The sequence below is a fragment of the Pinus tabuliformis genome, chromosome 8 (genome assembly GCF_031772625.1).
Source record: "Pinus tabuliformis cultivar Carrire ecotype Pingquan chromosome 8, CPIR1, whole genome shotgun sequence".
NCBI lineage: Eukaryota > Viridiplantae > Streptophyta > Pinopsida > Pinales > Pinaceae > Pinus > Pinus tabuliformis.
Window position 1 is genome coordinate 345,598,155 of NC_142294.1, and position 26,727 is coordinate 345,624,881.

At 39.2% G+C, this 26,727-nt stretch overlaps 2 protein-coding genes across 5 annotated transcripts in view; one reads left to right on the forward strand and one right to left on the reverse strand.

The window, feature by feature from the left end:
- Positions 1-10,473, reverse strand: part of LOC149235556 (uncharacterized) — a 66,891-nt gene extending 56,418 nt beyond the window's left edge. The window contains exons 1-4 of the mRNA XM_089460990.1: positions 10,217-10,473; positions 9,676-10,112; positions 9,361-9,576; positions 9,117-9,241 (exon numbers count right to left, since the gene is read on the reverse strand). Of these exons, the coding sequence (XP_089317116.1) occupies positions 9,117-9,241; positions 9,361-9,576; positions 9,676-10,112; positions 10,217-10,473 (1,035 nt within the window). The remainder of the gene's footprint in view (positions 1-9,116; positions 9,242-9,360; positions 9,577-9,675; positions 10,113-10,216) is intronic.
- The window catches only part of LOC149235555 (uncharacterized), a 311,771-nt gene that overhangs the window by 267,595 nt on the left and 17,449 nt on the right, over positions 1-26,727 (forward strand). The gene's annotated exons all lie outside the window — the stretch shown is intronic.

Below are 26,727 nucleotides of genomic sequence, written 5' to 3' on the forward strand. Positions count from 1 at the left end.
ATTTCTCAATATATAACGCCCAAGAAGGATCTATAAAATGATGACATGGGCTAAGACTCATGGCATTAACCCTGGAGCACTCAGTGGGTGCTTTTGACCTAGAAAGAAAATGAGTAAGCATGAAACCCATGCTCATAATAATTTTTTCTTTCTTTCTTTTTGACAATTACATTACATCGTGACTTAAGTACAATTATGAATACCAATACTAGTTACATTTCTCAACATGCAGCATATCCAAAATACCTCTTCGGTCTCTTACTTTCCCTAGATGTCCCTGATGTTGTATGTCCTTCTGCCTCTTGAAGAGTAGTTTTCAACCAAATATGCCTCTTCCGATTTTCTAGAACAATTACTTGTTGTATAAGCTCACAAGGACCTTCAACATCTTCTTGAGTAGGTCCCAGTTCTTGACCATCATTGTCCCTAGAGATATCTTTAAAGATAGGAACTTCTTCTTCATCAGAGTCAACTAGAACATCCTTCGATTTCTTGTAAGCTATGTTTTCATCAAGATGACATCTCTGCTTACCTCAATTCGATGATCCTGCTTAATATGGATTTTGTATGCTTTAGATAAAGCACTATACCCATCAAAGATGCCCCTAAGACTAATAGGATATAACTTATTCCTTTTATCCTTATGTACATGGATATATACAAGACATCGAAATATATGAAGATGATCCACACTTGGCTTCTTTCCTGTAAATGCTTCTTTTGGAGTCATGTTGTTGAGGATCCTGTGAGGACTTTAGTTCTGCAACTAAATAACTATCATACACGCCTCACCCCATAGGAATTGAGGAATATCTTGATTGTGCAACATAGCTCTGACACATTCTTCAATAGTACGATTCTTCCTTTCTGCTACACTATTTTGTTCAGGATTATAGGGAACAATGAGCTCCCTCTTGATTCTTGCTTCCTTGCAGAAAGCTATTAATTCTTTGGAGGTTTATTCTCCCCCAATATTTGATCTTAGAATTTTAATCTTTCTCTCGGTTAGATTTTCCACTTCATTTTTGAACTTGTAAAACTTTTCGAATACCTCATCCTTGTTCTTGAGAAGTTATAGCCAAGTTTTTCTCGAGTAATCATCAATGAAGGTTACATAATACTGATGCCCACCAAGAGACTTAACTACCATAGGTCCACATACATTTGAGTGTATGAGATCCAAAATTTCTTTAGATCTGGTTTCACTACTTGCAAATGGTTTCTTTACATTCTTGCCTAGAGCACATCCCTTACAAGTTTCTTCATGATCATTGTTTATTTCGGGGATGCCATTGACCATTTGACTCATAGATGGCAAAATATTATAGTGAAGGTGCCCATACCTTCTATGCCATAGTTTGGAAGGACTCACTTCTAAGTGAACTAGGGCTTGAGCTAGAGGTGTATAAAGTCTATGCAATGTTCCCTCATGAACCCCAATCACCCTTGCTTCATTAATATTAGAGCCCTTAGCCCAAACCAAAAACTTTCCATCAACAAAAGTAACTCTATTACCCTTATAGTCTAGACAAGAAATAGAAAGTAGATTTTTCTTCAAACCTGGAGCATATAAGATGTTGAGGTGAATTTTTCCACCTGACTCGAGCTCCAACGATCTAGACCCCCAATGGCTTTCACTGGATAGCACTTGTTGTCTCCGAGTTTGATGGAGTGAGATGAACTTCCCTTAGATAGGGGTTGGAGTTGACTGCATTCCCCCTTCATATGTCTGGAGGCACCATTGTCAATAACCCATACATTCTTATCCTTGAATGTGTCGGATAAAGCGGAGAACAAGATTCCATCTGTTGCTTCCATTAGAAGCTTGGAGATGATCTTTGAGAGATACCTTTTGATAGATGTAGCAAGATTTTCAAAAATCGTGAAACCCTTCCTTATAACCCTTGCCATAAAGCCAACAAAGATGTGATCTTGAGTCTCCTTCTTGCACTTTAGATCTGATACAATGTTGGAGAATATGGAGACTTGATATTTATTACTTATTTTCCTTAGCTTGATAATTACTTGTGATGTTAGATGTTCTTCTATTACTTCTTTGATAATGTTCATCAAGCAATTACCAAAAACAAGATCACAAAGAGACAGAGTACATAAGATATAGGCTCCAAGCCAGGGCAAAACCCCTCCAAGTGGAAAACCTGAAAAATGTTTCTCTTCTTCTTTAGAATCTGCTTACAAAAGAGACTTTCAAGACCCAAAGACCTAAGCCAACAAACCCTCCAAGACCCAAGTTAGCTCCCAACAAGATCTACTTCATAATAGTTTCCAAAACTTCGATACTGCAACCAAACTGGTGCAATTTCGACCCTAACAACAAAATTTCGGCCCTTAGCAGTTGCTCGAAATTTCATCCTCTTGTAGTTGGCAGTCACAAAAACCCTAGCGAGATAGGGAGAAAGATGATCCTTGACAAACTTCGCCTCCTGCTCCTCTTTTTCGTCCTCTAGCTACTCTTTTTCTCCTTCGCTATTGCAAATCGAACTAGGTTGTGTTGTGTGTGCAAATGAGGTCGAGCTCCCTTCTATTTATAGCCTTTCTTGAGGGTTGAATAGCCCTCCCTTAGGCCGACTTGTCCTTGCTCTTGGGTCGACTTGGTCTTGGGCTTATCCATGGCTTTTACATGATAAAATAAATATTTTTCTCCATTACAATGAGTCCAAATGGGACTATGACGCATGATCAAATATTATTCTTTACCCTAGAAAGACCTAGAAAGACCTAGAAGACCTAAAAGCACGAAGAACATGCTTTTGACTCAAACTTGAGTATGAAACCCATACTCCAAAAATAAAATATAATTTGTCTTTCTTTCTTTTTCTTTCTTTATAAAGAATGTACAATGTCATGATTACAATTACATTATAATGAAGATTGAAGCTAGTTACAATTTTTAACAATATGTAGGGGGTGTGCTTTGGGAAAGTACACTAAGACACCTTTTTGAAGCACTGACAGTAGGGTAGTAGGTATCCTAGACTTGGTACACTCTGATGTGTGTGGTCCTACGTCTCATATATCGTTGAGTGCACACGAGTACTATGTGAGCTTCATTGATGACTACTCCAGGAAGACTTGGATTTTCTTTCTAAAGACCATGGATTAGATCTTCAAGAGGTTCCAAAAATTTAAGGCTCTCATGGAGAACTAGACGGAGAAGAATATCAAGGTTTTGAGATCAGACAATGGGGGCGAGTATACCTCCAAGGAGATGAAGGAGTTCTATAGGAGTGTTGGCATCGTGAAGGAGTACATAGTGCCTTCTAACCCCCAACAAAATGGGGTGGCAGAGAGGAAGAACAAGGCCATAGTGGGTGCAAATAGAGCTATGTTGCATGATTAGAGGCTACCTTTCATTTTATGGGTTGAGGCGTGTAACGCTACAGTGTATCTGTAGAATAGGAGTCCACATAGAGTCTTGGGGAGTAAGAATCTCGAGGAAGCTTTTTCTGGGAAGAAGTTGAAGATTGGCCACATCAAGATATTTGGGTGCCTTACATATTCACACGTCACTGAGGAGAAGAGGACGAATTTAGAACCCATCACAGAGAAGGGTACCTTTGTGGGTTACAGTGAGACCAGTAAGACCTATCGTATATACATTCCTGCGCTAAGGAAAGTTGTCCTGAGGCAGGATGTGAGATTTGAGGAAGGGGCCTTGAGGAGGTCTCGGGAGGTTGATTGGGTAGAGAAGTATGCTTCTTAGCAGGGTGCCACACCACAGGTATCAGGATCTTCACTTGTTACACCAGGATTGGAGGATCACCTACTTCTAGGGTGACAAGTTCACATAGTCCAGTATCATCAGGCACATGATCTCAAAGTACAGCTTTACCACCAACCACAGAAGGGATTTCCTCATAAGGAAGAGAGTCTCTAGTGGAGGATTTTCTCATTCCAATTGAGGAGGCTACTACAGGGAAGAGGAAGCCAAAATGGCTTCGTGAGACCTTGAAGGAAGCACAAGAGGAAGTGGGGAAACCCAAGTGGTCAGTGAGGGAGACTAAGAACGGTTGGGTGGCTATGTGGCAGATGTTGTGGAGACTAAGCCAGGTAACTACAGGGAGGCTCTTAGTCAACAGATTTGGAGGGATGCCATGGTGGAGGAGTATGCCTCCATTATGAAGAATGATGTGTGGGAGAGAGTGTCGACACCTGAGGGCAAGTTAGTGGTGACTTCCAGGTGGATCTTCAAAATCAAACATGCAAATGGTAGTGTGGAGAAATTCAAAGCTCATTTTGTGGCGTGGTGGTTGTCACAGGTAGAGGGAGTTAACTATGAGGAGACCTTCGCATCAGTTGCTTGTTATACCTCTATTAGAGCAGTGATATCTATAACAGTTGAGATGAGTTGGAGGATTCACCATATGGATGGGAAGACCGCCTTTCTCAATTGGGGTTATACAGGAAGAGGTGTACATTGAGCAACCACATAGCTTTTGAATCAGTGATCGGAGAATCCACAGTTTGAACTTCTTTAGGTGCATGGGTGAGAGTCTCATGTGTGTAGGCTTAAGAAAGCCTTATATGGACTAAAGCAGACATCGAGAGCATGGTATGAGAGGATAGATGCCTACTTGCTTGAAGTCGCTACAGATGGGTTTCTAGAAGAGTGATGCAGATATGGACCTATATTTCATCATGGTTAGTGACAATCCACTCATTTTAGTTCTATATGTGGATGACTCGTTTATTATAGGAGAGGAGAGACTCCTCCAACACTGCAAGAGGGACCTTGCTTCAAAGTTTGACATGATCGATATGGGACTAATGCATTACTTTTTGGGGTTGGAGGTTTGGCAAGAGGATGGGCATATCTTCGTGGGCCAGGGCATATATGCAAGGGACATACTGAGGAGATTTTGTATGGAGGATTGCAGGCTTATGGCTACTCCGATGATCACCAGTTGGAACAAGCTGCATGCTTAAGAGTCTGAGTTGGTGAACTCCACTTTGTATCATCAGTTGATCAGTTCATTGATGTATCTGGTCAACACTAGACCAAATATTTGTTTCCCAGTCAATACATTCATTGGGGAAATTTTGAGGTCTAAAATGGGCCTCCTAAGAAAAATGTACAACCAAAATAAACTTTATAAGAACCAATAGGATTCAAGATCATGATGTCAACCATGGGGGATGGTTCAACATTTTTGGAGTAGAAAAGTAAAAAGATTAAAAAATAATAAAATAATAAAACTGCTTTTTCAACTTATCTCCCTAATGTTTTACTCAAATTTTGAGTGGGAGTACTCGTTCGATGCAAAATTTAATTCCTCATCCAAGGAGTACCCATGTTGCATACTTTCGATGGACCCTGCTACACGAAAAATGAGAAATACATGAAGAACGTGATTGCAGGGTCCATCGAAAGTATGCAACATGGGTACTCAAATGAGGAATCAAATTCTGCATCCAAGGAGTGTTTCCGCTCGAAATTTGAGTAAAGCCATAGGGAGATAAGTTGAAAAAATATTTTTTTCTTTTTTTCCCTCTAAAAGTTGATGATGTAATCTAATATTATTTTATTATTTCCACTATTATTTTATAATTTCCTTAGGAGGCCCATTTTAGACCTCAAAACTCCCCTAATGGAGTCAGTTTATGATGGAGATAAAACATGTGTTGAGGTACCTATAGGGCATAGTGGACTGCCTAGACTATATCCGTGAAGATGGAGTGAGGTTGACAGGGTGTACAGGCTCAGATTGGATAGACAGTGTTAGTGATTGGAAGTGTACTTCCAGATGTTGTTGCATGTTTGGTTCGACAGTGGTGTTGTTGTTCAGCAGGAAGTAGAGATCAGTGACACTGAGCTCAGCGAAAGCTAAGTATATTGCAGGTAGTCAGGTCATTTGTGAAGCTATTTGGATTTCCAAGATGATTTGTGGCCTATTTGGTCAGAGGCTAAGACCAACTACAATATACTGTGATAATCAGGGTTGTATTAAACTCACGGAGAATCCAGTATTTCATGACTCGTCAAAGCACATAGAGATCAAGTACCACTTCATCAGGGATTGAGTTCAAAGAGGAGTAGTGAGGCTTTACTATATATCCACTGATGAACAAGTTGCAGTTATTCTCACCAAGTCGTTGCCAAGGGGCAAGCATGTGTATTTGTAGATGATCCTTCCAATCTAGCTTCTTGCAATTCTTATGATATTGAATCCCATCTTCAAGGAACTTGTCATAGAGGGATTAACCTTTTCTTCCAAGCCAACAAAGTGATCTCCAACCTTCTTTGCCTTAGCTCTGAAACCATGTTGAGAAATCAATACTTGTAGGAATTAGGGTTTTGATTCCTCTTCTTGATAATTACTTATGAATTATGTTGGCTACTTTTATTCGTTTATTTGGTTATGTCTCATCAAGAAATTAGCAAATTATATGTGTATGAAGATCATAAGAACAAGAGACACAAGATTTAGGCACACAACCAGGGAAACACCCCTATAAGGGGAAAACCCAATCAAAACTCTTCCTTTAGTTGTTTCAAGAACAAAATGAGACGACCCAAGACTCGTTTGACCTAGACACAGGCTTCCTCCAATAACCAAGTCAGCCCTTCCTTCTCCCAAGTGACAGCTTCCCAGCGACAACTTCGACCTTCTAGCAACAAAATTTCGACCCCCTAAGAGACTTCGACCTGCAATAGATTTTAGAATTTCAGCCCCAGTAAATGCGTAGTAATTTCACACGTGTGAGAGATAGATAGCCCAACACTTAGATTTAGATCCTTCCCAACAAGCTTCGTCCTTCTCTGATTATTTTGCACTTTTTCTGCCTCCTGCTTGTATATCGAACTTGTTGAGTGAATGTGAGAAAGGGATCGAATTGCCTCTCTATATATAGCCTTTATGTGGGTCGAATTGTCCTAATGTAGGCCGACTTCATAGGGATAGCGCTGACTTGGTGTGGAGGTGTCAAATAACCTATTTGACTTAAAATAATTCTTTTTACATGATACAAAAGCTCAAGAAGGATCTAATAAAAATGACAATGATCCTATTGACTCAATATAAAACCTAGAAGCCTACAATGGAGGCTTTGACCTAAAAATGATGACCCAAGCATGAAACCCATGCTTTAATAAGTCATTTTATTAATAATAAAATTTCTTGTGACAAATTTATTACATTATAATTTTATGAAGATCAAACCTAGTTACATTATTCAACATGTCATTGTCTTGTCGCATATGTGAACTGTTTGTGCGCTTCCTCACTCACACTTGTGAGTTGTGGCTTTATTCCTTGTTGCTTGGCCTCCGTCTTCCTCCAATTCGACCTCTAGATTTCCTCTCGAAAGCTCCTCAGCATCCTCCTAAATCTCCTTTGCCAAGTCGAGTCTTCTCACTTGACAAATCTCTTGCTCAAGTGCTCTACAATGACTATGTATCTTAGCCTCTTCCCTAAGGCTCAATTTATAACTTCATTAAGGCCTAGATTGCTAGGTGAGGTTAAATCATTGAGTTATTAAGGATATGTCACTGAAATTAAGTAGCTTACTTTTTATCAGGCCTTCTTTTCCTAAACATAAGAAAGAAGTTATAAATAGCTTGCATGTCATGCATGTCTCATGCAACCCTCATGCATGCCGTGCGTGTCACATACCCTCATGCATGCCTTGCATGTTGCATGCAAGCTTCTAAAGAGGCAAAACAATATCTTCCTAGCTAAGACATGAAGCTAGAAGACCTTTCGCACTATATAATTCAGGAACCCTCTAAAGGGCAAGAGGAGTGACGTGGCACTATTCTACTCAAGCATTGGCGCTAAGGAGTGATGTGCAAGCCCTCCCTTCTGATCACAAGGATAACCACAACCATCTAGGCTTTGGAACAAGTAAGTTCCATCAAATAATGTCAAGGCCAACTTAGTGTTGTCGTGGGTCCACTCTACACATCATTAATATCTCCAACACCAAGTTTCATGGGGTCAACGTTTCAACATCTGGGGGTACGCCAGAGTGTCAAGTACTATGTGGAATCATCAAGTAGCCTAATGCTCTGCTGTGAGTGGAGAAGAATACAACAACAAAATCCCATATGCTTTGTGGAATGTGTAAAACATCCTTTGGTATGTTGTTGAATGGAGTGATAATCATGCCTCCAAAGGCCTTTGTTGCTATGACAATAACACTTGACAAAACCTTACCCAAAATCAAGTGAATTTACCAATAAGTTGGAACAATAACCATAAATGCATCATTGTGGACAATACCTAATGTTAGGGTCACAATAATACTTCACACAAAGCTCATCTTTAGATGTCTAGCTAGATCAAGTCTTGTAAACATGTTACATCCTTATTTTAGGGATAGTTAGATGGATAACCCTATTAGTTGTTGCCAACCCCTAAGGCAAAGTAACATGTTCCAAGTTAGCCCATCAATTTATAGGTGTGTGTGAGAATGGTGGCAGCGAAGTGCGAAAGACTTCAGGGCAAAGTGGCATAGCCATGTGACCAACTAATAAGTTCCAACATCTTGAGCGTATAGATATAAGGAGGGAGCAATCATGTAGGCATGAGTTACCTTTCACCCCTTTCCTCGGCCTGTTTTCTCCACTCTCGTGGTGCACCTGTTACTTCTTTATGATTTGCTTTGATTTGGTGCATAGCTCAAGTGCCCAAGCTTTCCTTTTGAGATTTTACATTTAATACCCCTTGAAGTTGAGTTAGTTTATTGCAATGTTACCAGACACGGAATCGGCAATAAATCGGCGAGGCAAAAGAGCGAAAGTTTTAATCGGATCGGGAAAAAATCGGGAAAAAATCGGCAAATTCATTAAATAAAAATATACACATATATTGAATTTAAAAAACCATTTTTCATTAATATTGGGTAAAGGTATGTCCAAACAATGCATAATATCAATAGATGTCCAAAATATCATGAATAAATAAGTATCTCATATATGTTATGAGTCCACACATGATCCAAAGCACTGAGTCTTGAGTCCTTAGAAGCATATGCTTCTAAAAGTTTACAAAAAAGTTAAAAACTGCATACTAATCAGAAAAAAATCAGCAACTAAGAGTCTAAGACTCTTAAGAGTGAGAACTAGAAGCAATTCCTCCCGCTCCTTCACTTGCTTGACTCTCAAAGTTCTCCAAGTCATGAAGGCTGAAAAGAGGAGGCTCATCTAATTGAACCCATTCTGCCGCATTTGTAGCTTGCAAATCTAACTCTTCAAGGTCAATTGGTGAATGATCAATACCTGTCATTATCATGAGACATTGAAATGTGAATTAAAATTTCACTTTGAAGTTTGAACTTTAAACTTTTAAAGTACGAACTAGATTATGAAACCTTCAAATTCAAGCTCTCGAATCTCACCTTGTATTTGTTTGTTGCGAAGTCGTAGATTGTAATGGACAAATACAAGGTCATTCAAGCGCTTTTGTGTCAATCGGTTGCGCTTCTTAGAATGTATTTTCTCAAACATGCTCCAGTTGCGTTCACAACCTGAAGCACTGCATGCTTGGTTTAAGATTCGAATGGCAAATCTCTTCAAATCTGGCGTATTACTACCAAAGTTTTGCCACCAAAGACCTAACAAGTGGTAAGGGTTTGTGAGTAGAAGACTAGAAGTACCAAATTAGTAAATAGTAAAAACTTAAAAAGAAAAGAAAATTTAGTAAAACATTTAACATACAAAATAAAGTTTAAACAAATTTAATGAATTGATGAAGCCTTCAAGCTGGGTACCTGGCAACATCTTTGACCTTTGTCTTATAGCACTGGTATAGGCAAACAATTTAGATGGTGTCCTGTAATCTTGTAGTTGGGAAAAGACACGATTTTGTTGTTCTGGATCAGGGAAGCACCTTTCCAAGCATGTCATAAGTCCTCTGCCAACCTCCCCATCCTCATTAAATTTGCTCTTATCATAAAAATATTGTGGGTTTAAGAAGTACCCAGCAGCATGTAAGGGGGAATGCAATTGCCTATCCCAACGTGCATCTATAATGTCCCAAAGGGGCATATACTTTGTCTCATCATCCCCATATCTTCTTTTGATGGCCTCCTTTGCGAGATCCATCGCCTCATAAATGTAACCCATAGCGGGTTTGTCACCATCAACCATCCTGAAAGTTCAAGCATTCAAATTTAAAGAAATATGAAACATTGTAAATAAAAAGAAGCTTGAAATGAAATTTAAAAAATGAAAAAGTTAAAAGACTAAAAGTACCTGAGAACTCTAACAAGGGACTCCGTCACAGCAATAATCTCTTCAGCATCTTTCCAGAAGCCATCATTAAACACAAGTGCAGCAATTTCGATGCCTTCAGGGGTCTTGGAATGTTTAGATCCCATCCACTCAGGTCCCAAGAACATCCTCTTCAGATTTATCTTTTGCTCAACCACAGATTGCAAAGATATGAAATTTGTTGCAAATCTAGTCACTGCAGGTCGAACAATTTCTTTACCTTCAGTGTATATTCTCATAGTTTTTAGGACAATAGTGTGGTTGTATAGGTATTTGGTTATGGATTTTGCCTTCTCCACAACCTCATGTATCCAATGAAGCTTACTAATGTCCTCAAGCATTAAATCTATGCAATGGGCAGCACAAGAGGTCCAAAAAATAGTGGGGTGCCTCATCTCAAAAAGTCTACCAGCAGCCATATAATTCGCTGCATTATCGGTGACAATTTGTACAACATTTTCTTCTCCCACTTCTTGAACAACTTCTTCCATCATTTCACAGATAAGTTGGGCAGTCTTAACCTTATCTGAAGCATCCACTGACTTGAGAAACATTGTGCCTACGGGACAAGATACAAGGAAATTTATTAAAGTTCTATTCCTCTGATCTGTCCATCCATCACTCATGATGGTGCACCCTGTTTCTACCCATGATGAACGAAACTCAGCTAGCACAAGCATGACATCTTCAACACTCTCTAACAACATATCTGTCCTAAGGCTCTCTGATGTAGGGGCTTTGAACCCTGGACCTGCAACAGCAATTGCATCAATCATAGCTTGCCAATAAGGACTTCTGGCACAGTGGAAAGGTATGTCAGAATAGTACCAAAAGTTAGCAATGGCCTTCCTTGCCTGACTATGGACATTTTTTTTCCAACCAGTGCCATCCAAGGTAGGTTGGGAACCGGGTTTTGTGCGGGGAGCAAAAAAGGCGTTTATGTTTCCACCTCCAGTGTTCAAGGAAGGAGTTGAAGGACTAGCATGGCTTTGAGTTTGACTTGGCCTTGGAGGCATGTGTGGAAAAGAGGGGAACGGCATTGAGGATTCAACAGATTGAGGTGACATGGGGCTAGTGACAGAAAAAGTATCAACTCCAACATTTCCTATTTCAGCGGTTTGCTTTGCTTTCTTGGCATTATGCTGCTCTAACATTTCAAGGGCCAAGGCTGCTTGGTATTGGACATTCTCGTCAACCTTGGTGCAAATACCTATATCATGGCCAGGTATTTTTGCAAGGTGGAACTTGAATCTATAAATGCCTCCACTGCATTCCTTTTTGCAAAATTTACAAAGGAGCAAGGCTTTTCCAGGAATCTTGTCACAATAAGCCCAAGCAAAGTCCTTCTCTCTCGGCATTGTTGTTGCTTTGAACTTGTGTTTAATTTGTGGCTTCTGTTAAGATTTGGAGTCCGGCTTCTATTTAATTTGTGGCTCCTGTGAAAGACAAGAAAAAATCAAATTTAAAAATCATCCAAAAATTTAAAATAGCCTAGCCAGTCTGTAAAGTTGGAATATCTCTTTCAACAAATCATAACACAAGATGACAGGGCTAGTACTGTACTCCAATCTGTAGGAAATTGGAATATCTCCTTCAGGCTTCCACTGTATATGTGTGTTCCATGAAAGTTTGGCCTCAGCTAGACCTGTATGGCAGCTCTGCAGTAAGAAATCTGAAATACAGCAGGAACTATGTCTCAGCCTTTATTAAAAGTAAATAGTACCCACATAACAGACTCCAGACTCTTGACTGTGTTATGGTTAGAATGGTCAATGCTGAAAAAGAAATGGCAATCCAGCATGAGATGGCTTGCAGTATTCAACTTCCGGTTCCTTTGTGTACACTGTACAGTGTAAACCAAAACTAGAATGCATTCATGCAATCTTATTAGCAGCTATGCCATTAGATAACTACATTAAATATAACATAATGGTTACTGGATTTGGGGTGGGAGGTCAAATAGTCACATCGTGGAAAATTGTGCTTCATGTTCAGCATGGAAACAAGATTCCTCTGTCACTATGCAGAAATGGGATTGGTGCAAGTAGAGATTGTATAGTAGGAGCATCTGAAGAAGTTACTAATGAGAATCGAGATGAACTTGGCAGAGAAGGGTTATTAACAGAGAACTGGTGTACCTCATATCCTGCCAACAGATGTAAAGTGGGTCCCCAAAAAGTCTCGGGGGGCATCTGTTACAGGGGTCAACAGCTCCTATTCTATCCAGAATCCATGGATATAGAGGGGAATATCATGCGCAATAATTCACGGGTGTTTCCTCCAGCACCTTGGTGAGGGTGTGCAAAAGATGAACTCAGGTCCACACCCCTTGTAGATGCGTGCACCCAAGTGCTACTGCACAGTCACAAATGGTTACTGTTTCTGGTGAATTTAACCATAATAATAAAATTAACAATGAATACAGTACTTTCCTCCTCGACTAAAGAATATCAATCACGAAATATATATCCTGTGTAACTTATCACATACATGCGATGTAAAAAGCAGGTCCTCTATAGATTGAAATCACTCACAGGTTCACGCAGGTTCACCGTTCATCAACCACGCAGGTTCGGGCTCACGCAGGTTCACCGTTCAGCGATCGGTCGAATCTCTGCGTCGATACTCGATAGTGAACTGTGAAACTCACGTAATCTCCGGCGGCGTCGAAGACTGAATCTCTGAGTCGATAGCAAACCCGAAATACAAGGCGTCGATAGCGAACTGTGAAACCCGAAATACCTCGGCCCCGATAGCGAACTGTGAAACCCGAAATCCGATTTACCCGCCATTCCGAAACCCGAGAAAAAATAAAACTGGCGGGACTCGCCAAAAAAACGCAGAACCGGCGATTTTTTTCAGAATCGCGAGTCAAACTCGCGTTGACCACGATTCAAAATCGGTCAACGCGAGTTGACTCGGGACGTTTTGGATCGGATCGTTTAGCCGCCGCGTCGATTAAAACTCGCGATTTTGCCGATTTTTTCCCGATTCCTGTTTCACTGGTTTATTGCTCATTAGGGTTGGGGCAATATAAGAGTTGCTTTTAATAGATGAATCATCATGTGCTTGAGGAACTGGGTGATGGCTAATGAGGGGGGTAGAGCTCATGCTAGGCTTTTTCCCATGTGCTAATCAAATGTCCTATCCATCATTTGCATTTTATCTTTTTTCTTTCATTCCAACTTTCTTATGATTTTATCCTTTCTTTAGTTGCATCAACCTGTAAGGCAAACTTTGTTAGGAAACCAGCTCACAAAAAGATAAAAAGATAGATCAATGCCTTAGAATTCAGCCTCTTTGAGGGGGCAACCTCCTTTACATTACACAAATGAACAATTCTTGGATGATTCAAATGAAAAAAACTCCTTTTTATATACAGGCACAAAAATAACAATAGTGGGATTCTATGGGGCACAATAATAACAATATGGGGACAATAGGGGCACAAAAATAACAATAAGGGATACAATGACAATAGTAATGGGGGAATCACTAGTATTATAGGGACCTAACATGCCCCTCTCCTTCAAAAAAGTGTTGTCCTCAACGCTTGAGTAGTTCTGGGTGCTTCTGTATAAAATTCTCATCCTCCCATGTGGAATCTTCAACAGGTAAGTTCTTCCACTTGATGAGATACTCTGAAATTGATCGATTTCGTAGCTGTCGAGTTCTTGTTTCTTTGACTACTTCAGGTTCCAATATGATTTTTCCTTCCTCATCAAGTTCTGGCAATATTGTTTGAACTGGAATCTTGTCACCTATAACCTTCTTTAAGCATGAAACATGGAAAATTGGGTGCACTCGGGAAGCTGCAAGAAGTTCCAATTTGTATGCCATAGTACCTATCTTTTGCAACACCTTGTACGGACCATAATACTTTGGTGATAATTTATTATCCTTCTTAGCTTGCTTGAGGGACATTTGTTTATATGGTTGTAGTCGTAGGAATACCCAATCACCTACATCAAAACTTCTTTCGCTGCGATGTTGATCTGCCTGCTGTTTCATTCTATTCTGCGCCAAGGTAAGGTTATCCTTTAAGAGTTGGAGAACTTGTTGCTGATGCTCGATGTGATCTTCCATTGCTTGAACCTTAGAATTTTCTCTTAAATATGATGTGATGGATGGTGGATGATATCCATAAAGTGCCATAAATGGGGTCATTTTTGTTGTAGTATGGAAGGAAGTGTTATACCACCATTCAGCCAGAGGCAACCATTTGACCCATTGTGTCTGTTTATCAGATACAAAGCAACAAAGATATCCTTCCAAACATTTGTTTACTATCTCAGTTCGCCCATCAAATTGAGGATGATAAGATGAGCTATGAGCTAACTGAGTCCCAAGACAAGAAAATAATTCTGTTCAAAAATTTCCAGTGAAAATGGGATCTCCGTCGCTTACAATAGTTTTTAGGTTTCCATGTAGGTTTTGAATTGTTTCCATAAATGCAGTAGAAATTGTACTCGCTTTAAATGGATGAGATAATGCACAAAAGTGTGCATACTTGGTACGTTTGTCAACTACCACCATGATAACACTCTTTCCTTCGGATTTGGGTAAACCTGTGATAAAATCCATTAAAACCTCCTCCCAACGTTGGCTTGGAATGGATAAGGGTTGTAATAGTCCTGGGGTCTTAATTGTTTCAACTTTATTTTGTTGGCAAACCAAACATTCGGCCACAAACTTTTGAATATCCGATTTAAGGCCATCCCAAAAGAATCCTTCTTAACCCTGTGGTAGGTTTTTAGAAATCCTAAGTGCCCTCCTAAGGGAGAGGTGTGCAATTCCCTAAGAATCTTTTGTTTGAGTTGGGAATTCTTACATAGGTATAACCAATCCTTGTACCATAACGAATCATTTTTCCAGCTAAATATATCAGATGTACTGAGATCTTGTTGTATCTTTTGAATGAATGCCCACACTTCCTCATCATTCTTCGATTCATCCTTTGCTTCGTTTATCCTATTTGGTTGGATAATAGAAATGGCACAAAGAAATGCTTCCACATCCTCATCCTTTCTTGAGAGTGCATCTGCCACAACATTTTGCTTCCCTTTTTAGTAGATGATTTCAAAGTCATAGCCCAACATCTTTGTGACCCATTTTTGTTGCTCTTTTGAAGATAATCTTTGTTCCAAAAAGTATTTAAGACTATCATGATCTGTTTTGACCTTGAAGTGTCTTCCCATTAGGTAGGGTCGCCATTTCTTAAGTGCATGTGGCATTGCTAGCATTTCCATCTCATAAATAGCTTTGTGTAAATACTTTCCTTTGATTGGACGACTTTCAAAAGCAATGGGTCTTTGTTCTTGCATTTAAACAACACCAATTCCATTTCCTGAGGCATCACATTCCACAATAAAGGTTTTTGTGAAGTCCGATGTAGCTAAGACTTGTGCTTGGCACATTGCCTCTTTAAGATGTTCAAAGGCCTTCGTTGCTTCTCGAGTCCATGAGAATGCATCTTTCTTCAATAATGTTGTTAGAGGTGCTGCTATTCTTCCATAATTCTTAACAAACTTGCGATAATACCCTATCAACCCGAGAAATCCTCGTAGATGCTTTTGGATGCGGGGATTTTTCCATTCTTTAATGGTTTTAATTTTGCTAGGGTCTACCTTAACACCTTCATGAGATACAATATGACCCAGATATTCCACCTCTTGTACTCCTAAGAAACATTTGGATATTTTTGCATATAATTGTTTCTGCTCCAATAGTTTGAGCACCATGTCAACATGTTGGACTTGATCCTTCCATGACTTGCTACAGATTAGTATGTCATCAAAAAACACTAACACAAATTTTCTAAGGGTTTGAAAATGGAACTCATCAAATCTTGAAATGTAGATGGTGCATTAGTAAGGCCAAAAGGCATGACCAAAAATTCATAATGACCCTCATGAGTTCTAAATGCTGTTTTTGGAATGTCTTCAGTCTTCACTCTGATTTGATGATATCCTGAACGAAGATCTAACTTGGTGAAGTAAATTGATCCACGCAATTCATCCAATAATTCATCAATGACAGGAATGGGAAATTTATCTTTAATAATGAGCTTGTTGAGCTCCCTATAATCTGGACACATGCGCCATGATCCATCCTTCTTGTGAACTAATACTACTGGAGCAGAGAAAGAACTTTGACTAAGTTGAATTATACTAGCCTCTAGCATTTCTGCAACCATACGTTCAATTTCACTCTTTTGGACATAGAGATATCTGTAAGGCCTGATGTTTGGAGGAACACTTCTTGGAATCAAATTGATAGCATGATCATGATCACGAATAGGTGGGAGGCCTTTTGGAGTCTCAAATACCTTGAAATGATTGTCCAAGACTTTTTGGAGATCTGGAGAAATGGATGATTTCAATGCGGGAACCTCTAGTGAACATAATTGTCTCGTTGTTCTTTCTTTAAAAGCTTTGTCATTCCATTAGAGCTGATTATCTTTCCCGGTTTCCCTGCGATACCCCTTAATTCAATTTCCTTTCCTTCTGAAGAGAATTTCATGAAAAGTTCTTGAAAATTAAAAGCTATTGTACCCAAGGATTGTAGCCATTGGACTCCTCGTATAACATCAACACCACCCATTGGAATGGAAAGCATTGGGCTATTCAATATATATTATCGCATGGATAGCTTGATATTATGGCACTTTCCTGAGCAATTTATGGTTCCTCCACTTGCAACCATCACTTGACACTCTGGTGCTGGATATAGGAAGCAATTCAATTCTTTGACTATCTTAATGAATAAAATTATGGGTACTTCCCGAATCAATCAACACTATTACCTTTTTCTTCTTGATATGCCCTTCTATCTTGATAGCTTGAGGAGTGGTAATTCCAGCCAATGCATTACAAGATATGGTCGGATTCATTTCTTCTTTTTCTAGGGTTTGTTCCTGGTGTATATCCTCTTCTTTTGATGTTTCTTGTTCCTTTTCTACCTCCTCTTCACAATCTATGTAAAATAATTTCCTCTCGGCACACTTATGACCTTTAGTGTATTTTCTATCACAACTGTAACAAAGCCCTTTTGCTCTTTTTTCTTCCAATTGTTGTGGTGTCAACCTTGTAGGTTGTGGATGGCTAGGAGCAACAACACTTCCATCTTTATGATTGTGAATGGTAGGCTTCCTTGTTGCCATAATTATGCTTTCCATTTTTCTTGCCAACTTAAATGTCTTCTCCAATTAATTTGGTTCCCAAAGGCGAACCTCATGTTGGATGTTATCTTTTAAAGTCCCTTTGAACATATCAATCCTATTCTCCTCTGGAATATCTTTTACCCTTAGCTATCATTTCATCCATAAAAATAGCCCAAGTGACAATTTGTTTACGAGAGCAAAGCCATCGATACCATACAAACTGATTTGGTTCCAAATATAAAGTTGCAATGCATACCTTTTGTGTGTTTTGCACATTATGGAGATCAAATAATTGCTCTATCTGTAGTATCCATGTTTCGGGATCCTTGCCATCAAACTTCCTCATATCGATCTTTAAAACATGGTGGTTCTTCGATCCAATGTTAGAGTCTATGAAATCATGATTAACATTTATTTTGTTCTCATCATGAGTTTTCTTTACTACCCTTTCGCCATTAGTAAGCATTTCTTGTAGAAACTTTGTCAAATCTGTCTTCAAATCTTCCATGTCTGTCTTCAAATCTGTGTTCAAATCGTTTGTCTTAGTTCCCACGCTGTCCATCTTAGCTTCCACGCCATTCATCTTAGCTTCTACGCCTTTATTTAAACCATCCATCTTAGCTTCCACGCCTTTCTTTAAACCATCCATCTTAGCTTCTACGTCTTTCTTTAATTCATCCATCCTAGCTTCTGTTACTTTTTGTGCGAGTGAAATTTGTTGTACTTGGTCTTGTAATTTTGATATATCATGTTGCATTTCTTGCTCTTCTTCATGAGTCATGCTAGAGCTTTCAGGTTGCTTACTAGGTGTTTCCATTTTCTTTCCTCGGGGCATCAATTACCGATAATAATGCTTCACTATGCTCTTTGAATCAATGTTGTAGTAATCGTTATCGGGATATTATCAGTGAGGGGAAAAAATCGGTAAAAATTGGGAAAAAATCAATAAAAATCGGGGAGAAATCGTAACATACAAAAATATTCATTTTTTTTCATTTTTTTTTAATATCTAAAGCATCTACAACATAAAATAAATACCATGACACATAAATATGATAAAAGAACTAATATATAAGATGTGTAATATCATTTCTAGCGCTACATCACACATTACAGTGAATTATGTCCTGAATAGTAAGTCCTGACTCCTGAGTCCCAACTCAACCTCAAAATATCAACAAAAAATATAATAATGTATCTCATATCATGAGTCATAATGTCATATACAATGAAATAAACCAAATAACTAAAGTCTAATACTACTGATTTCCTCTACCCCTCTAGATGTAGATGTCGGTAGAGTTGGCAGTGGACTCTGTTGTGCTCTAGAAACTGAAGAACTAGGAGCTACAGGAGGTAGACCACGTTCTCTACTGGTGACAGGCGTAGCTTGGGTAGGTTGTGTCACTTCCTTCTCGTCATCAAAAAATCGTCGGAGAAAAAATAAAAATAATAATAATAATAATAAATTTTTTTTTTCTCCCGCGATTTTTCAAAAAAAAAATTAGCGTAAAAATCGGGCGATAATATCGCCAAACTCAAAAAATCACGATTTTTCGATTTTATCGCGATGATATCGCGATTTTCGCAAAACTGCTTTGAATTCCTTCAAACTAATTTTTCAAACCAAGCTTATGCAAAAATTGAAAAAAAAAAAGCTACACCTTTTTTTCACTTTGTAGGAGCCTGATATTGAAGCTGTTGTATTTCTGCAATTTCAGTTCTTCCAGTTCTGAAATCGTGACCTGCCGTAGCTCTCTGTGTCCTCTTTCCAATGCCACTAGTCTGATCGAAATTGGATTCTCTAAGAAAGATTTATGCACAATCTCCCAAGATGACCTGATTATATACCTTTTCAAAACAGTGAACTTGTAAGAAGTGCCATGTGTCATTGTTTTGACCTTTGGATCTGAAAAATATATACAAGAAACTACAGTCCGTCCTCTTTCTGTAACTTCTTACGAAATTTCAATCTGATGCTCAGAGAGATAGTTATGATGATTTTCCCACGGTGACCTGTTTGGAATGTAATTCGGGGGTCTGCAAAAACCCTAACTTCCTTAGACTATATCTTCGAAAATATAGTGAGACAGGATCTGAAATTCAGAGCCGAGGTTCAGACCGATTTCTTCTCAAGTGGGTTTTTGTTTTAGCGAAAATCCCACGATGACTTGTTTTAGCTTAAATTCTGGAGCTTGCAAAAACCCTAACTTCCTTGGATCATATCTCCGTAAATATAGCGAGACAAGCTCTGAAATTCAGACCCGAGGTTCAGCGCGATTTCATCTCAAATGGGTTTTTTTTTCGCTTTTGAAACGTCATAGAAAAAAAATTATAGCGAAAATGCCACGATGACCTATTTGGAGCAGCGAAACCCTAGAATCCAAAGCTCTGATACCAAATGTTAGGAAACCGGCTCACGAAAAGATAAAAAGATAGATCAACGCCTTAGAATTTAGCCTCTTCGAGGGGGCAACCTCCTTTACATTACACAAATGAACAATTCTTGAATGATTCAAATGACAAAACCTCCTTTCTATATATAGGAGTCTAAGGGGACACAATATAACCAAGCCGACCTAACAATAATAATATAAAGACACAAAAATAACAATAGTGAGATTCTATGGGGTACAATAATAACAATACGGGGACAATAGGGGCACAACAATAACAATAAGGGATACAATGATAATAGTAATGGGGGAATCACTAGTATTATAGGGACCTAACAAACTTTTCCAAAGGCCAAACTCAAGGATGAGGATGAAAGGGTGCCCATCCCCATGACCAATGACCACCAACGTGAGGAATGGAGATGGAATAATGGGAAAAATGGAAAGTGGCAAGTATGGAATATCTTGGACACGTTTTTTCAATAAGATCCTCCCCATTAGTGCCGTTCCCAAAGACCTAAGGCCTTAGAGGAGGTCCCACTAGGACCAAACTCAAAGACTAACCTTCCAAGTGAAATGAGAGAACAAGAATACAATCAAGGTCGGTCAAATATCCACTTTTCCCCTTGATATATCAAATTTTCCACAAAATATTTAAAAGATAAATTTTGGTTTTTCTAGAGATGTACTAGCCCAAAAACACCCTGCAGAAAAAATTAATCGTTAGATAAATCTCGAAGCTTATATGAGGTCGGCTATTAAAAAAATATGTGTTGAGAGTTCGCTGGTCCAACTGAGGACTGTCCCCAAATGCTGAATGAAAACTTGAGAGATCTTTTGTAGACACTAGATCGACCATCAAATCAAGTAGAGAAATAGAATAACAATAAAAATATGAAGAAATAGAGATATCTGCTAAATCAAAATTAAAAATGTTACCCTAGATCCCAACGAACTGAATAAGATACCTGTATTCAGATTATTCTAAGAGAGCTATTGATTGATAGTTTTCACATAATATTAAGCGGAAATTAAAAGAATGTTACCATAAATTCATGAAGAGGAACGACACCGCAAGTTGAAACCCCAAAGACTTTTGCATTTATTCCAGAAAATATACAAGAGAGCTTGAGAGCTTAGTACACGATCCAAAGATCGGATTAAAAATAGACTGACATTGAACTCTAATTTATAGATAAATTCTTCAATGGCTAGTTGGCTTGATCTCTGTCAAATTAATCTCGACCATTCATAAAGGTTTAACTAACCTTTAGTCATCACCGTCGAAATTATTTATTTTTTGAGGAAAAATCAAAATTTTCATTTAATTGATTTTTAATTAACTCAAAATTAATTATTTTGAATTAATTTCTAAAAAAATTGACTTTGACTTAACCACCAAGGCCTAAGGGTCGAAAATTTCTTGATTTTTTCTATATTCCTTTGGCTAGGGTCCTCCAAAAAATAATTTCTTTAAAACTCACGAATTTTACCTTTGGAGAATTTAATTTTACCTAGGACAAAAAATTAATTAAATTTATGGATTAGGATTTTAATTTAATTTTGCCAGAAAATTTAATTAATTGATTTATAAGGGGATTAATAATTTTTCCAACCCTCTAATATTTAGCCATGGTGTGTAATTATAAGGGACCATGGACTAAATATTTTTTACATCAAGATTCTTCATTTTAATACATGAAGTGAGAAAATCCGTTCGTTATAGACCCCCCAAAAATACCCATTTATGCGACAAAATATAATCCAGTAGATCAAGTGACTTGTAATAAAATAATCTAGCCAATTAGCTAGGATTATTCCCAAATCACTTTTCCACTGACTCGATATAAAACACTAGGACTCGCCTAAGATCTTTAAGACAAAATCCATCGTAGCTTTGGGGTGAGGGTGGAGGGAAAAAATTTGCCGATCATTTGTGTCTAGAGACATAGATGAATCAGTGAGACAAAAAACCTTCTAGAATGGAAATCGTCACCCAAACAATAGGTTTACCTAGGTTGTTACATACAGACGTGGTCATCTAGGATTATTTACATTATACATATGCAATATGGGTTTGAAATCTTTACAAAAATGTCGATTGATGATGAAATCTGAATGATTCGAACACTCGAACCTGATAGATCCCTTTTGCGAAAAAAGGGGTGTACTACTATGGGGTCGTTGACACAGAGTGGTCAACATCTGGTTCTACTTGGGGACACGTTGCTTCATCGAAAGAATGGGAGAATCCAGAATCTGCACCCAAGCAACACACAAAATTACATAAGTAGTGTCCATCCAAATATCATCTTATAGCATTAAGCACATGAAATAAAAGCTCTTGTACCATTAACTATTCTGTTAACATGAAATGTAAATTTAATCTAACTAGAAAATGAAATGATGAAATAACAGAGTGTAGGGTTAGAGATAAATTATGAAGGATGCCCTGTGGCATCAGATGTGTTCAATATAGTGCACACTAAGCATTTGCCTGCTTTTTGGAAAATTTGTAGGTTGTTTTTCGAATGTGCCATGCTCGATTATGCATATCATAGGACTTTGTCTTATCCGAAAATCGAGCTGCTCTCGACCATCAAATGCATCAAATCACCTCTTTTTGCTTTTCTCCTTTTTGTTCTTCTTCTAGGTGGGTTGTGATGTCAACAATGAGATCACTATAGATTTCCTTTCTTGATTTTGAAGATGTTTGGATGAAAGATCTGAAGAATCTGAAGTATGCCCAATCTTATTCTGAGTATACTTTGTTAATGGTGATACATAAGCTCTGTCTTCCTTTGTAACCAAAGTCGACTTGTCCTTAATGGGAAAAGTGACCTCCTTTCGATGAGACGAGAAATGCTTTGGTCGACCGGGAGATCTGTGAGTCGTGATAAACCCTTTGTGCTTTGTTAGTTTTTTGGTAGCATCAGATGTGCTCTAGCCTTGAAAATTGGTGGAGAGGCTAAGGCACATGAGTTCTAAAGAACCTAGAAACCGTTTGGTGAAATTCCACCTGGATTGTATTTTATTAAAATAATTAATATTTTTAATGGTGTTCCTAAGTCTAAACTTAGGAAAATTAAAATATTAATGGGTATTAATCAAAATATGGGTGAGAATGTTCTAGAAAGCGGATCAAGTCAAGTTTTTAATCTTAGCGGTTGATTAGATACTTAATCTCGGCCGTTGAAGTCTCAACAAGAAAAGTATAAGGAGGCTTGGGGTTCATTTAGAAACAGACACCGAGAGAACGAATTGATCTAGAGTTCGAAATTTCTGGGGCTTCGAAGCTGAGAAATTCGAACTAAGCAGGGATAGTTTAGGAATACTAGGCAGAGAGGTGAAAAGCCATTAGTGGAGACAACATAACACCTAGAGGGACTGGTGCTGGGCCAGTCTGGGCCCATGCTAGCTTGGCGCTGAACCAGGGAGAGCCAACGCTGAGGAGAAGTTGCCCTCACGTAGAAATCCAAAATTTTTCCAGGGAGCTACCGGAACAGTCGAGGAAGGTTGACGAAGAAGCTCTAGGAGGCAGAAGAGACAACAAATGCAAAGCCGGTAAGGCTGACACAGGTGCCAGCGCAGAGATAGTCGGGGTTAGCCAGTTCTGCTGCCGGATCAGCCAGAAACTGTCGGGTGAAGTGAGGTAATCTCACTCAATTTTCCGCCATTATATTTTTCTTTGTAACTGGATTGCCGAGAGGGCATCTAGCATTGTATTTAGAACTATTTCTTAATAATATAAAATCCTCAGAGCTGTTGCACCGGTTTTCTCGCATTGGGTTTTTCCAGGGGTTGTTTTGTCCAAAAATAACGGTGTCCTATGTATCTTGTTCTTTGCTCAGTTTCTTGTTTCATGTAATCAAATTAAATTGGTGTAGGTTGTAGAAGTAATTTAATTCAGTATTTTTTCAGAAAATAACTTGATAATGTATATTAAAGTCAAGTAGAAGTAAATTCATCTTTGCTGCAGCAGGGGTTCCTTGCGAATAGGAATTTTCACATGGTATTAGAGCATTGATTTTGAAACAGGAAGAATAGATCCAGCGTTGAGCAGAGAGGCCAATAGCTGCATTTGGCAGCAATTCGAATCCTTGAAGGGATTGTGTAGTCCTTGCCGGGAAAGCAGAGATTCTGAGGAAATCTCTCTTTGAGAGAGTCAACAGAGAGGTACGATTTTCGGTTCGTGAGCTTGCAGAGGTAGAGGGAGTGATGCAGAGCCTCAACGCAGTGCTTGAAGGGCGCAGTTTTTGCTGGGGCAGAAATCCGTTGGAAAAGAACAAAGACACATAGAAGGGAAATTTTCTCCTCAGAGGACTTTTCTCGCCAAAAGTTCAAATTTTTTCACTTGTCGGGCAACAGACCAGTGCTGCGCAATGACTAGAGGAGTCAATTCGATAGTTTGGGTGAGATGGCATCACATGGGCTTAGAGATCAGGACAGGTTGGAAGGAGCTTCCAACTATGTCATATGGAAGACCAAAATCTTAGTTGTTCTAGAGGAGTACGATTGCGAAGCTTACGTCAAGAGTGTTGTGGTTGTTCTTGCGGACAATGATCAGAAGAAGTACAACGCCGAGCAAGGAAAGGCGAAGAGGTTCATACTTGATGGAGTTCGAGATCATGTGGTCTCACACTTGTAGGGCAAAGATACAACCCAAGAAATGTGGGAAGCTTTGTCTTCACTGTATGAAGGTTCTTCTGAATTGTGGAAGATGTACATAGAAAAAAAGTTGCAGCTGACATTGATGCAAAAGGGAGAAGGGGTTAACTCCTATCTTCAATGTCTTCAGGATAACAAAGACTAGCTTGCTGCAGTGGGGTCTACTCCTCAGTCTACCGCGATGGTAAGGACGGCCTTGAATGGAGTCTCGAATGAATGGCAAGTCTTCATCCAAAGTATATTGGGCAGGGAAAGACTACCTTCATGGGATTCAACAGGAAGAATTAAGGAAGGATCTGGTTAAGGTCAACCTTAATGGCAACAATGGGAGTGGCATGAAGACCAAGGAGGAGGAGGAGAACACAACTCTAGCATGAAAGGGACAATAGAAGCAAAAGCGGAAGAAGGACATTTTTAAGGTGAAATGTTTTAGATGTGGTGAGATGGGCCACGTTGCATCCTAGTGTCCTTTGAAGCAAAATGATAAAGATGAGAAACATGATCCTAAGGCTGCTCAACAAAATTGTCGAAGATGAGTTTGCCATGAGTGCCCACACATCTCTAGGAGGGAAGTGGGGCGATATAGAACTGTAGTCAGGAGGACTACATGTGGGAGGATCCTTGAGGAACCCACCTCTTAGGTCAATTCCTTGCTACGGGAGCCTGAGCTTTAGCAGTAGCGAGATGGGATTATTGTCAGATGATGCAGTGGGTTGGTTAGAGAGACAAATGTAGTAGCCTGAGACTAGAGACTGATCAGTGTAGAGCAAGGTTGGCAGCAGTGCAAAAGTCAACACCAGCGTAGAAGATTCAGAGGGTTAGAGACTAGTAGCAGTCAGATTCCAACATTCACATGGTATTATGTTGAACACATTTAGTTCAGAAATTTGGGATGCTTTTCCGTTGCTGAGCAGCAACAATTGGAAAATGACGCAGTGCAGAGCTAGCAATGGCAGTGTTAGCAGCAAGATGCAGAGGGAGATGTAGTACAGATGCAGCAGTGGCAGTGACAGTGTCATGGGCAGCAGTACAGTAGCAACAATAGCATAGCGTTGATGGCAACATAGTGCGGAGAGAAGATGCTTCAAAGACAGAGCAACATGCAGTCGGACATTGTTGCTATACCACATTCCTCGCTAAGAGGGAGTGTTAGTTTTTTCGTAGCATCGAATGTGCTCTAGCCATGAAAATTGGTGGAGAGGCCAAGGCACATGAGTTCTAAAGAACCCAGAAACCATTTGGTGAAATTCCACCCGGATTGTATTTTATTAAAATAATTAATATTTTTAATGGGGTTCCTAAGTCTAAACTTAGGAAAATTTAAATATTAATGGGTATTAATCAAAATATGGGCGAGAATGTTCTAGAAAGCAGATCAAGTCAAGTTTTAAATCTTAGCCGGTGAAGTCTCAATGAGAAAATTATAAGAAGGGGGCTTGGGGTTCATTTAGAAACACACGCTGAGAGAACGAATTGATCTAGAGTTCGAAATTTTTGGGGCTTGGAAGCTGAGAAATTCGAACTAAGTGATCATTCTGCAGCAGAGGGGTAGGGATAGTTCGGGAATACTGGGCAAAGAGGCAAAGAGCCACTAGTGGAGGCAACGCAACACCTAGAGGGACTGACGCTGGGCTAGTTTGGGCCCACGCAGGCTTGACGCTGAACCAGGGAGAGCTAGCGCAGAGGAGAAGTTGCCCTGACGCAGAAATCCGAAATTTTGCCATGGAGGAGCCAGAACAGTTGGAGAAGGTTGACGTAGAAGCTCTATGAGGCAGAAGAGAAAACGCAAAGCTGACGTAGAGCCTATAAGGATGACGCAGGGCCAGCGTAGAGATAGTTGAGGTTAGCCAGATCTGCTGTCGGATCAGCTGAAAACTGCCGGGTGAAGTGAGGTAATCTCACTCAATTTTCTGCCATTATATTTTTCTCTGTAATTGGATTGCCAGGAGGGCATCCAACATTGTATTCAGAACTACTGCTTAATAATATAAAACCCTCAGAGCTGCTGCACCGGTTTTCCCGCATTGGGTTTTTCCGAGGACTATTTTGTCCAAAAATAATGGTGTCCTATGTATCTTGTTCTTTGCTCAGTTTCTTGTTTCATGTAATCAAATTAAATTGGTGTAGGCTGCAGAAGTAATTTACTTCAGTGTTTTTAAGAAAATAACTTGATAATGTATATTAAAATCATGTAGGAGAAGTAAATTCAGCTTTGCTGCAATAGAGGTTCCTTGAGCATAGGAATTTTCACATGCTTTGGACTAACC